Source organism: Natator depressus, chromosome 6, assembly GCF_965152275.1.
Source record: "Natator depressus isolate rNatDep1 chromosome 6, rNatDep2.hap1, whole genome shotgun sequence".
In the NCBI taxonomy this organism is placed as follows: Eukaryota; Metazoa; Chordata; order Testudines; family Cheloniidae; genus Natator; species Natator depressus.
The window spans coordinates 102674296-102686983 of NC_134239.1; the positions used below are offsets into that span (position 1 = coordinate 102674296).

Here is a 12688-nt window from a genome sequence, read left to right on the forward strand (position 1 = left end):
TACAACTGTCAACACTGAAGACAAACTGAGTTCTGAATGTCATGCTATGTTCTCTACTTTATGCATCATTGTCAATAATAAAGATGCCACAGGACAAATTATACCCTCAGTTATACCTACACAATGCCTGTCCAATGTCAAGCTGGGTAGGAAAGGGCCTCCATGAAAAGGAGAAGAAAAAAAAAAGGTACTCAGGAGGAGGTCTGAGCAATGGTGGCCTGAAAGGATAGAGATGATCTTTTCTCCCTCAGACAGGGAGACTAGAAGCACTGCGGTTGCTGCTCCATGCTGTGATTCTCCAGAGGATCCAAGCTACCTATATACTTGACCTGCCATATACTGCATCTTCTGTTCAAATTCATTGCAACATTATAAGGTCTCCCGGATAAGAGCATACAAATTGCAATACTAGCCTAGAATCCTGCCTCTGACAGCAGCCAATACCAGACGCTTCAAAGGTACAACTCCCAGAACGCATGATATGGCAGCACCTTAAATTCAAACAACAACAGATAGTAAGGGCCAACACTTGACCTCACCAGAAGTCTGCAGGTATACTGGAGCTCTCTGCATTATCTTCACAGACGTAAGGACCAACATAAAATGAAAGCCCAAATTATGCATTAATTGATTACTCCCTAACCACCACTCCATTTGCTAGGAAGAGTCCTACTTGTCAATGATTAAATGATTTTTTCAAACCCAGAAAAATGTGTGTGGCTAAAACCACTTTTTATTCCTGTTATCCACAATGCCCAACATTTATGTTTCATACATTTTGCTTTATTTCATTCTTCTTCTTTGTATTCAGTGATCTTTCTCATTAATCTAACCTTGAGAGGCACTAGCCATCAACTTCTCTCCTCTGAATTTTTATTTGAAAACTTTTTTGAAAATTGAAAAATTGTTTAAATATCCTTTCAATTATCAACGTATCTTTACGAATTTAAAGCCTTCCATTGCTCTGAACTTCCCCAGTAACCCGCAGAAATCATGTAATCTATTTTGCATAATCTATATAGCCAATCATTCAAATTTATACATCTTAACAATTTACATCCTATTATGAAACTCGGAATATTTCCTTCTGTCTCAAGATGAGGCTTAACAAAGCTCACTAATTTTCCCATCTCATGTCATTTACACCCACAAATGGATATCTGCCTTCATTCTTTTTCAAACAAGCGAAAATGTATTTCATTTAAACAAGTAAGCCTATGCTAACAGTGAAACTTAATATCTAGGCTCTTATCATGCTTTTCACCCACAGAGTTTAAGTATTTTATAAAGGAATACATGAAATTATCCCCAATTTACAGATAAGTTAGCCACAGAAAGATGAAGTGATCTGCGCAAGATCACCCAGCAACTCAGTACCAACACAGCTCATATTTTCCATCCACTGGACCTTGCTCCCTCCCTTGAAGTGAAAATATTAAACAAGGTTTAATTCAAGACTTACAAAAGTGACTAGTGATTTTAGGTGCCCCACTTTTGGGGTGTCCTAGTTGAGACACAGTAAAGGGCCCTATTTTTCAGGTGCCATTTCTCAAAGACGTACTCATATTAGCACACCCTGACTTAAAAGTAGATTAGAACAAATGAGCCATGTCTTTCTGTAGCGTCCTGGCTTTTGGTCTTGCCAAAATAAGTGGCTATGTTATGGAGACACTGTGGCCTAGTGGCTAGAGCACTGGATGGGACTTGGGAGACATGGGTTCTATTCCCAGCTCTGCCACTACTGGGTGACGTTTGGGCAAGCCATTCAAGTTTTCCTTGGTGCCTTGGTTTCTCCATATGTAAAATGAGAACAATGACACATACTTTGTAAAGAGTTTTGAAATCTACTGATGAAATGTGATAAATAAGAGTTAGTATCTAATGGCATAATAAAACTCAAGTGTGACTGGGAAAACGTTTTCAAAACTAAAAGGAAGCAGTTTAACCTTGTATTCAATCTCAGGAGCTAAAATGAACACATTACATACCTTGTGCAAGCATGTTAAACTCCAAAAACAGTGCTATGTGATAAAGCTCCATAGCTTCTTCGGCCCTAGTCATGTTTAGTTTTCCTGCTACAAGAGCCTGAACTTCACTTAGACTCCCCACTGAGGGGCTGCAGTGCAAAACTGAGAGGTCCACCACATCTGTATACATACAGTTTAAAATGACCTTGGCATATTTTTTTGGTATGATAGATTCATCCAGTATAATTCTAGTTGGAGTCCGCAGGGTTCGGTCTGTGATTTCTTCACCAGTTCGTATCCTCCTTTGCAGTAGGTGTCGAAAAAATGGTGACCGTGATGAAATAATAGCTTTGTGAGCTCTGAGCTCTTCATCTAAACAGTTTGGACTTCCACCAAATGATTCTACCAGTTCAGAGTTGGATGAAAAACTAAGAACCACATCATAGTAACACATATAATCAAACAGCCCACGCATATCAACATCTAAGGAATTTGGTGTTCCAAATTCTTCACTAAGCTGCACAAGGATATCAACATTTTGGAATCTCGAATCCTCCATTCCAAACTCTCCTGTATAAAGGTAGTGTAACAAAGCAGAAAACATAGGCATGTCTATGCCAGCTGTGTTGATATCCATTATTATCTCTGCTCCATATTCTGGTGAGGAAGAAAGCAGTGTCTTAAAAAATGGACACCTTGCTGCTAATATCGCACGATGCACAGGGAAGCAAGTTTCTTGAAATATTAAGTCTACATCAGTACAGTATTTGTACTCATACAAATCAGCCATGTCTTTCTGTAGTGTCCTGGCTTCTGGTCTTGCCAAACTCGCTTGTAGAGAAAGTTCCTTTAAGGCTGAAGTTCCCTCATACTCTTCTACTAATGCATTGACATCTCTAACATCCCAGCCTGAGAGGAGCTCTCGCATCTGCTTGGCATGATCAGCAGACCGGCTAGATTTCCGACGCTTAATAAATTTCTTTTTGAGGGTGGCAAGGCCAGAGCTTTTCTTTTTCTTGTCTTGAGGTTTCTCATGGCCATGGTCAAGGCTATACAGTTTTGATTCACAGCCATAACCTTGATGAGAGTAGGATGATGTTCCTGAAGATGAAAGGAAAATTTAATGGGATTAAAAACATTTGAAGAAAAAATTTAATGCTGAACCACTGGTATCTTTGGTTAGATAAAGATTAGCAAATGTCATCACAATTTACATAATCTTCCCTTCTCTTTACATCAAGTTCTTTAAATAGGCACTAGTCAGATTTGCAAATGAATCACTGCAGGTTCATTTATTCATCTCACAGCAATAGCCTGTAGCACAGTTTTGCTAACCAGAGGCAAAAGAGTAATAAAATGATCCACTTTTCCAGAGTAGATAATAAATTTGTATTATCTAATTCTAAAGTTCACAAATACAATATGGTTTCCTGACCCCACCCTAACCCACTACATTGTGAGAATCCATTTTAATTTAAAACAGATGTTTTGACTGCATTTCCAAACTGTATCTATTGAAAAAGGCATGACCAAACTATGCTTTTTGCACATTTTTATTTCATTTAACAAATTTTTAAAATTTTGTTGCAACCCATGTGTTGGCCTCATTTTACTCAAACTCCAATCTCTGAATACACTATTGCAAACATGGCAAAACACACACCAACGGAAGTCTTATTTTTTCCAGTTGCCATATGACAGGTGGGAAAAAGATTTCACCTAAGCCATACAAACCTTACATGGGGAAATACATTTGTCTACTTTAGAAAGGCAGCAGATATAATCTAGCAATTACAAAAAAAATTCCAAAATGGTTACGATAACTATGCTCATTTAGAATAGTATTTTCAAATATAATTTTTAATAAAGTATTTTACATGTCTATTGATATTACACAGTGTGGGTCTATCCTTTTCAGTCTGCAGATTCACTACACCACCTCTATTCTCAACTAACTCTAAGCCTCTGTGCCCTATATAAACTAAAAGTTTTATCATAGACTTTATAACATATATACTTTATTGTACATTTCTCTAAGAGATCTTTATTATTTTAAGTAGGATTGAGTGATACTCATGTTACAACATTACCATGAAATTAGCCTGTGAAAATACAGTGTTCCTTATATAGCTAATATTGTAGCATTTCACATTAAGCCACGTGAACTGTGAAAAGCACAAACTCAGCTGAAACCACTTTTTAGAACCTGGTGGACTGTGGGAACAAATAATTCTTCTGTAAATTGTTGTGACTCACTGTCACCAATGCAAATGGCTATGTAATTCTACCGTTTACCTGTTATGCAAAAGCAGTTAAAAACTCGCCATCCATTTTATGGGATTTGCTTTACTGGTTCTGCAACACTTTGTGGATGAAGGAAGTGTCTCTCCCACTGTACCCAGCTTCATTTAAATTCTACCGGACCAGGGAATGCATCCAGTTTACAGTATGAGTAACCAGTAAAATTATCTAAAGATTATTTAGATGAAAGGCTAAGGACAACTCAAATGATTGCAAGCCAAAATATCCTACTTCACAATTCCAAAAACAAACATCCTTTCTCCCTGTGTTTTATTGTTCATTGATCTCCCCATTGCAACATCTTTATTTGTGCGATCTTTATATTAGATAGAAAGCTTGGAGCAGGATTCTGCTCTTATTTTCTATCAATGAAGTGCCATCCACACTTGCAGCACTATGTAAATAATTATAATTCCATAAAATACACTATGTTAAAGTGCATTTTCCAAAAAAAGGGACAGGCAAAATGTCAAAAGACTTGCAGAAAAATTAAAAGTACTTAAGTCGCATTTGATAGTTCTGTGATCCCCAGGCTCCAGAATAATGTAAGATTACAAAAGGCACCTAAAATAAAGTAAAAAAAAAAAAATGCAGACCAGGACTGCAGAACTCTCATCCCCTCTTCTCTTTCACTTGCACCTGAATCACCACTGGAAATCAAAACATGGTTCAAGTTAGCATGTACTAGATACCATGTACAAGGTATAGACCCTAACTGTAATTAATATTACAGTATTACCCACAATCATGTATTCGCCTATCTATTCTGAGAGACTAATAGTACACTATTATTTTAATAACTGTATGTCATCCAGGTTTGAGCCGGAGGGAAAAAATGAGAAAGCCTGAAGATATAGATGGGTCATTGTTGTAATCTAGCAGCATTTAGCAGCTCAGCATCTCTCTGCAAAACACTATTTTCAATTAATGTCTCCGTATGCTGATTTGATTTTCTTCTTAGTGCAACAGTGGGAAAAGAAAATTAAAGAATTTATTTTTCCCCTGTGAGACACTGAGTTGTTAAGTGCTGTGAATTTTAAGATGACAATAGCTTCATGCTCCTCAGTTTATACTGGTCTTTGAGCAGAAAAACATTTCAAAAAACAGATAACTGCCCAAAGAAACTACTTGGCCAACTGACACTGAATAATAATGGGATTTATCCAGTCCTCCGCATGCCTATATTTTTTCAGAATGGAATTGTAGAACTATATTTAAAAATAAAACCTTAAACAGGCATCTCACCACGGTAAATGGTATGAAAGCCTTATTCTGAGTTTTGTAAGCAAAGCAGTAACAAAGATGAATATGTTATGTTTAAATCTTTAGTGGAACAAACGTATTCTCACAGCAGCAAAAAAAAAGGGTGTACCTTCTATTTCATGTACTCTCTCTTTATCAATGTTAGGATATAGATATTCAGGCCTGTCTGTAAAGGCCTATACTCTAAGAATTTAGGTGTATTCTTATCTCTTGGCTAGTTATAGAGGTACAAAAGAGAATCAAAATCACTGTCTGCTGGTGTAAGGGCCTTTTCTTACTGTGACAGTCTGAGGCCCTGTTCTTAGTCTAAGGCCTTTGGCTAAGCAACAGAGGCAGCCATAAGCTGGGAACCGAACGGTCACATCCTCACATTCCAAACTAGTCACATTGAAATAAGGTGCTATTGGGCTGTTAGGAATACAATCCTGTCCTGAATACAATCCTGTCCCGATAGTGCCTATCACCTCCAGAGAAAGGGAAGTGCCTAGAAAAAGTAAAAGGAAACTTAGTTTGATAGCATCCTGTCTGGCAAGAACTCACTTATCAATAGCTGGGATGTGAAATCCTCACTTCTGTATTGTTTTGTCATTATAGTTCCCACCTTGCTATTGTTTGTCTGTATAATCTCTGTCTGGTTCTGTGATTGTTTCTGTCTGCTGTATAATTAATTTTGCTGGGTGTAAACTAATTAAGGTGGTGGGATATAATTGGGTACATAATCATGTTACAATATGTTAGGATTGGTTAGTTAAATTTCAGGAAAATGACTGGTTAAGGTATAGCTAAGCAGAACTCAAGTTTTACTATATAGTCTGCAGTCAATCAGGAAGTAGGGGGGTGGGGGTGGGCATGCGGGTGGGGGAAATGGGAACAGGGAATGGGGGTAAGGAAATTGGAATCATGTTTTGCTAAAAGGGGAAATGGGAACAGGGAATGGGGCTGGGGAAATTGGAATCATGTTTGGCTAAGGGCAGGAATGGAAACAGGGACACAGGTGTAAGGCTCTGTGGTGTCAGAGCTGGGAAGGAGGATATAAGGAAGGAAACTGGAATCATGCTTGCTGGAAGTTCACCCCAATAAACATCGAATTGTTTGCACCTTTGGACTTCGGGTATTGTTGCTCTCTGTTCATGCGAGAAGGACCAGGGAAGTGAGTGGGTGAAGGAATAAGCCCCCTAACAATGAACTGCAAGTGACTTTAGTGTTCTTGGAAGAAAGTGACTAGCAACACAAGGCAGGCACCATGAAAATACTCCAACTGCTTTGCCAATCAGTTTTCTCAATTTGTAGCACTCAGACTATATCTATACTAGGACGGTGGTATCAAGTTTTAATGGGGAATAAATAGAGTCTAAGATAACATGATTTGAACCTAGATCCCCAGAAGTAAAAAGCTAGTGTATACAAAACCACTTTATGACCTTGTTCTCATATATCCAGTTCTATTTTTAGAAAGTAAGTAAATCTCATGAATAGAAAACAAGTTCCATACACAATCACCGTCTAGAAAAGTGATGATTTCTAAGAATAAATACTAGTTATTCGATCAACTGCTGAAACGCTCAGTAACAGTCTTAGTCTGTTTGAGCAAAATATCCGTTTTCCTCTGTCATGGAACCAAAAGAACGAAGAAATAAGAATCAAGACGACAAAAAGGCAGAGACAAGAGGGGGGGAAAAAAAGGTAGGGAAAGATATTAGGCGAAAGGCCCTGATAATCCTTATTTATCCTTCTTATATATCATATGTAATCATGGTATTGTAGGGTTTTAGGCTGGGATTTTCAAAGCAGCCATAAGAGGACTGGGTGCTTAACTTCCATTGATTTTTACTGAGATTTGATGCCCTATTTCCCTAGGCTTCTTTGAAAATCTCAACCTCAATTCTCACTGGATAAATTGTGCGTCGCTGAAATTTAGAGGTGACAAAAAACATTGGTATCTATCTTAGGGTTTTATATTGCAGCCCATCACTGCATCTTCCACATATAATTAATAGCAATAGCGAAGTTCCTAGTTAACTCCATGGAGTCTCTGGCATGTCTCCTTTTCAGGGTAAAACTGCTTGGGGTATGATCTGGTTGGCTTGGTGACTGACTTCAGGGTCAGCTGTTTGGGGGGGAGGGTTGCAGCATTTAGGTAGATAGAGATATCAATCTTGTGAGTGTCATTCTTGCAATGGTGGAAAGACTTTAGCTTGGGATTGTAAAGGAAGATAGCTCAATTTGTTTACCACTGCTAGTTAATCAGAAATTAAAGGGATATAAGTGGAACACTTAAATTTTTAAAGCCTTGCAGGAAGTAATGTCCCATACTCTGTAGGCACTCAGGTGATATTTACTACAACAGTTTTCTTGGCATCCTAAGGCGAGTACACACACAAAATGGAGAGTCTACTTTGGAGATAAGCAATATGTAATGAAGATTGCATCTACTCAGATTTTCAGTAACTTCTGGTGGATTAAAAGATACATATTCAAAAAGTATTCGCAGATAACAGATGCTTCTCTGCTTAGGACACATCTGCACTTTCAGTGATGATTAAATATAGAACAGGAGTACCTGTGGCACCTTAGAGACTAACAAATTTATTAGAGCATAAGCTTTCGTGGGCTACAGCCCACTTAATCGGATGCAGAGAATGGATCATAGAGTAAGAAGATTATATATGCCCACGAAAGCTTAAGCTCTAATAAATTTGTTAGTCTCTAAGGTGCCACAGGTACTCCTGTTCTTTTTGCGGATACAGACTAGCAGCTGCTACTCTGAAACCTGATTAAATATAGGAATAACATTGCATCACGATCATTGGTTAACTATTGATTCCACATCACAAGTCAAAGCACTCAAAAAAAGGAGTTTTACATCTTATATAACTATGTGTTTACATTACAATTTAGGATTTTAAATCTCAACAAGGGGTAATCCAAGAAAATAAGTGGTAGCATAAGAACATTTATGCTATATACCATTACAAGAACAATCTTTAGGCTGTCAGATTTCTGAATAAGTTTTTTTTTAAAAAGATGCCATCAGTGAAACCACTCAGCGTTTTAATTTTTTGTACTATGGTTGTGTTTAGGGGTTCCCATTGTGAAACACACACATACACCTCCAAAGATCTTTGGTTTCAGAGCTCCTAAAACACACAAATTTCTGTTTAAGTGATTTTAGTGCTGCTGGAAAATAAAGGCCTCTGTTTATCAGAAGAAAAATGTAGTAGGGACAGGAGGATGAAGTTTCCCAAGTTGTGCCCGAACCATATACTGGAGTGATCATCTCTATGGGGGAGAAAGTGATTCAATCTCTGTGTAGACAGTGTCAACAACACAGGAAAGAGGACATGGGGGGAGAGGGGGGAAGAGGAGAAAGAGAGAGAGGGGAGGTAGGAATAAAAATAGAAACATTTTAATTCTATTAAAATATGATGCACAGAGCTTTCTGGAGCAAACAAAGTAGAAAAATGGTACATGTACTGTTTAACAGGTACCATCTGTCCCTTATAAGCAAGGACAGTTGTCATGTATGGTTGAGATCGTCCAGAGAGCCAACTGTGATGGTGGTTTTTATCACATGGACATCTGTCCATTAGGAACTGGAAACATCATCAACTCATTTTGCACATAGGCCAATTAGTTATTAAAAAGTACCAAATTTCACACACTACTGAGCTTAAGTGGATTCAAACAGGTGAAGATGATAAAAGGCTCTGCATCCCACTACCAATACTGCAAGCAATCCAATACAAGCACATACAATACAGTAAACGTTATAAAAATGGCAGGAGAATTGAAAGTTACCAATGAATGTCTGTTGTGCCTGCGAATTTCCCCCTACCCTTGGGGAACACGAATGAGGGTAGTTAGATGCATTAGCACCCATTTTCTTTAGTCACTCAGGCATGCCGCCTGCTGGCTCTTCAATGTATAATTCCATAATCCATTATAAACCTTCAATCCCTGATCCAGCAGACTATGTTCTTCCATTTCTAAAGAAAAAACAAAAAAACAATAAATTATTTAGTTTTGTTCATTGTTCTCAGTAGTTACTCTAAAATATATTAAATTGAAAAAGTTCATTTATGTTCCTAATCGGATATCCTCAAGTACAATTTTCAAGACAAAAATAACTTTAAAAAGTGATCATCCCATGGATGAAGATCAAAGAATATTTTTCTTCCAAATTATTCATATTAATAATGCAGTTGCATGTTAAAATCGCCAAGTAACAGGATAGCTTTATCATGAACTTTTAGCTCGCAAGTTTACAATTATGGGCTTGCCTATACTATACTGATAATTAAAGCAGCAAAGCTTTAAAGTTAAAATGACAAGAATTCCCTTTAATGTAGGTACAGCTGTCACTGTATAGAATTGATTAAACCAGATACAGCTTCTTCTGGTTGGGAAAGCAGAATAAACTATTCTAGTAGAATGCAACTTTATACCATTATAACTGCATCCACACCAGAACTTAAAAACATTATAAGTGTAAACTCCTAGCTTACAGTAATAATTTTCTACTGTAGACCACCCCTAAAATTTAGATAAATTTGTTAAAAGCAAACCAAGTCTTCACATAAAATAAATTCCTTATAGAAAATATAAGGTGTACTTTAATGTCAAAAGGTAATTAATCATGTACAAGTAAATATTGTGAGGCACGAGGTAAACCAGGGAACTCAGCACCAGAGACATACAGCACAACGATTCATGTTGTATGTACGGACCTTAGACCAGGAGTCCCCAGTGCGGTGCCCGCGGGCGCAGTGGCACCCATTGGGGCAGTTGTGTGCGCCCGCAGGACACCACGCCGCCGAAATGCCGCTGCAGAGCTGTCAAGGTTCCTCCCCCACTCTGAACTCTAGGGTACAGATGTGGGGACCTGCATGAAAAACCTCCTAAGCTTATCTTTACCAGCTTAGGTCAAAACTTCCCCAAGGTACAAAATATTCCACCCTTTTGTCCTTGGATTGGCCGCTACCACCACCAAACAAATACTGGTTACTGGGGAAGAGCTGTTTGGACACGTCTTTCCCCCCAAAATACTTCCCAAAACCTTGCACCCCACTTCCTAGATAAGGTTTGGTAAAAAGCCTCACCAATTTGCCTAGGTGACTACAGACCCAGACCCTTGGATCTTAAGAACAATGAACAATCCTCCCAACACTTGCATCCCCCCCTTTCCAGGGAAATGTTGGATAAAAAGCCTCACCAATTTGCATAGGTGACCACAGACCCAAACCCTTGGATCTGAGAACAATGAAAAAGCATTCAGTTTTCTTACAAAAAGACTTTTAATAGAAATAGAAGTAAATAGAAATAAAAAAAAAATCCCCCCTGTAAAGTCAGGATGGTAGATACCTTACAGGGTAATTAGATTCAAAACATAGAGAACCCCTCTAGGCAAAAACCTTAAGTTACAAAAAAGATACACAGACAGAAATAGTTATTCTATTCAGCACAATTCTTTTCTCAGCCATTTAAAGAAATCATAATCTAACACGTACCTAGCTAGATTACTTACTAGAAGTTCTAAGGCTTCATTCCTGGTCTATCTCCGGCAAAGACAGAATATAGACAGACACACAGACCCTTTGTTTCTCTCCCTCCTCCCAGCTTTTGAAAGTATCTTGTCTCCTCATTGGTCATTTTGGTCAGGTGCCAGCGAGGTTACCTTTAGCTTCTTAACCCTTTACAGGTGAGAGGAGATTTCCTCTGGCCAGGAGGGATTTTAAAGGGGTTTACCCTTCCCTTTATATTTATGACAGGAGCGAGGCCACCGGAGAACCACCCGCCGAAATGCCGCCGAGAAGCGTTGCCATTTCTCGGCGATGACGCTTCTTTCTGCTGCCACTTCTCGGCAGCATTTCGGCAGCGGGTGTCTGGCGCCCACCTCAGTCTTCTGGGAATAGGAATGTGCTATTCCTACAGAAAGGTTAGGGACCACTGCCTTAGACCTTAGTCCATCCCATGCTTTGCTGCATATTGGGCTACCCACATTTGCCATCTTTGCCTGTCAACTGCCCTTCTCTTCAAATCTTCCCATTTCATGTTGAGGTGCTGGATGTCATTCAGAACTGTTAGTTTCCACGTTATTCGCGATCTTCCTCTCTTTTTTCTTGCCTTTTCTGGCTTCCATTCAAGGGGTGGCATTTGGTAAGCACTCTTTTTCCACTCTCAGCACGTCCCAGCCACTGATGTCTTCTTTTGTAGATTACTTGTGAGAGAGTGCCTTGTCCACTAATTCTGACTTCATTCCTCTTCCTCTAGATGTTATTCCCAATATTCTTCTCAGACATTTGTGATGAAATGCATCCAGCTTTTGCATATCTTTCTTGGTAAGTTGCCATGTCTCACTGCTATATGTTGTGATGGCGATAATTGCTTTGTACATGTTCAGTTTTGTCTTGAGGAAGATGTTTTTGAGTTGCCAGATGTTTTTGAGTGGTATAGAGAAAGTAAATAAGGAAGTGTTATTTACTCCTTCTCATAATACAAAGAACAAGGGGCCACAACATGAAATTAATAGGTAGCAGGTTTAAAACAAACACAAGAAAGTATTTTTTCATGCAACACACTCTCAACCTCTGGAACTTCTTTCCAGAGGGTGTTGTGAAGGCCAATACTATAACGGGGTTCAAAAGGGAGCTAGATAGATTCATGAAAGATAGCCATTGATGGACCTATTAGCCAGGATGGGCAGGAACGGTGTCCCTAACCTCTGTTTGCCAGAATCTGGGATTGGGTGACACGTTATCATCAAGTGATCCATGCCCTATCTGTTCATTCCCTTTGGGGCACCTGCCATTGGCCGCTGTCAGAGAACAGGATACTGGGCTTGATGGACCTTTGGTCTGACCAGTATGGCCATTCTTATAGTTCTTCCAAATGCAGCGTCTGCCTTCCCAATTCTTCTTATTTCCTTAGAACTTTTATCATCTTGGCTGATGGTATTTCCAGGGTATGTAAAATTGTCCACCTTCTCCAGTTTCTCTTCTTTAATTTTGATTTCTGTCCCTATAATTCCCTTTAACATGACTTTACATTTCTTTGCATTGTATCTTCTCCATTACTTTTACTTTGTTTGTACATTTTTGTAGTCTGTTGGCATCTTCACTGATAAGAGCAATGTCGTCAGCAAAATCTAGATCAAATAG

At 38.7% G+C, this 12688-nt stretch overlaps 1 protein-coding gene across 2 annotated transcripts in view; it reads right to left on the minus strand.

The window, feature by feature from the left end:
• Positions 1 to 12688, minus strand: part of BTBD7 (BTB domain containing 7) — a 114150-nt gene that overhangs the window by 70509 nt on the left and 30953 nt on the right. For both annotated transcript variants that reach the window (XM_074956151.1, XM_074956150.1), the window contains 2 exons: positions 9330 to 9517; positions 1989 to 3068 (listed from right to left, as the gene is read on the minus strand). In XM_074956151.1, the coding sequence (XP_074812252.1) occupies positions 1989 to 3068; positions 9330 to 9411 (1162 nt within the window). In that variant the 5' untranslated portion in view covers positions 9412 to 9517. The remainder of the gene's footprint in view (positions 1 to 1988; positions 3069 to 9329; positions 9518 to 12688) is intronic.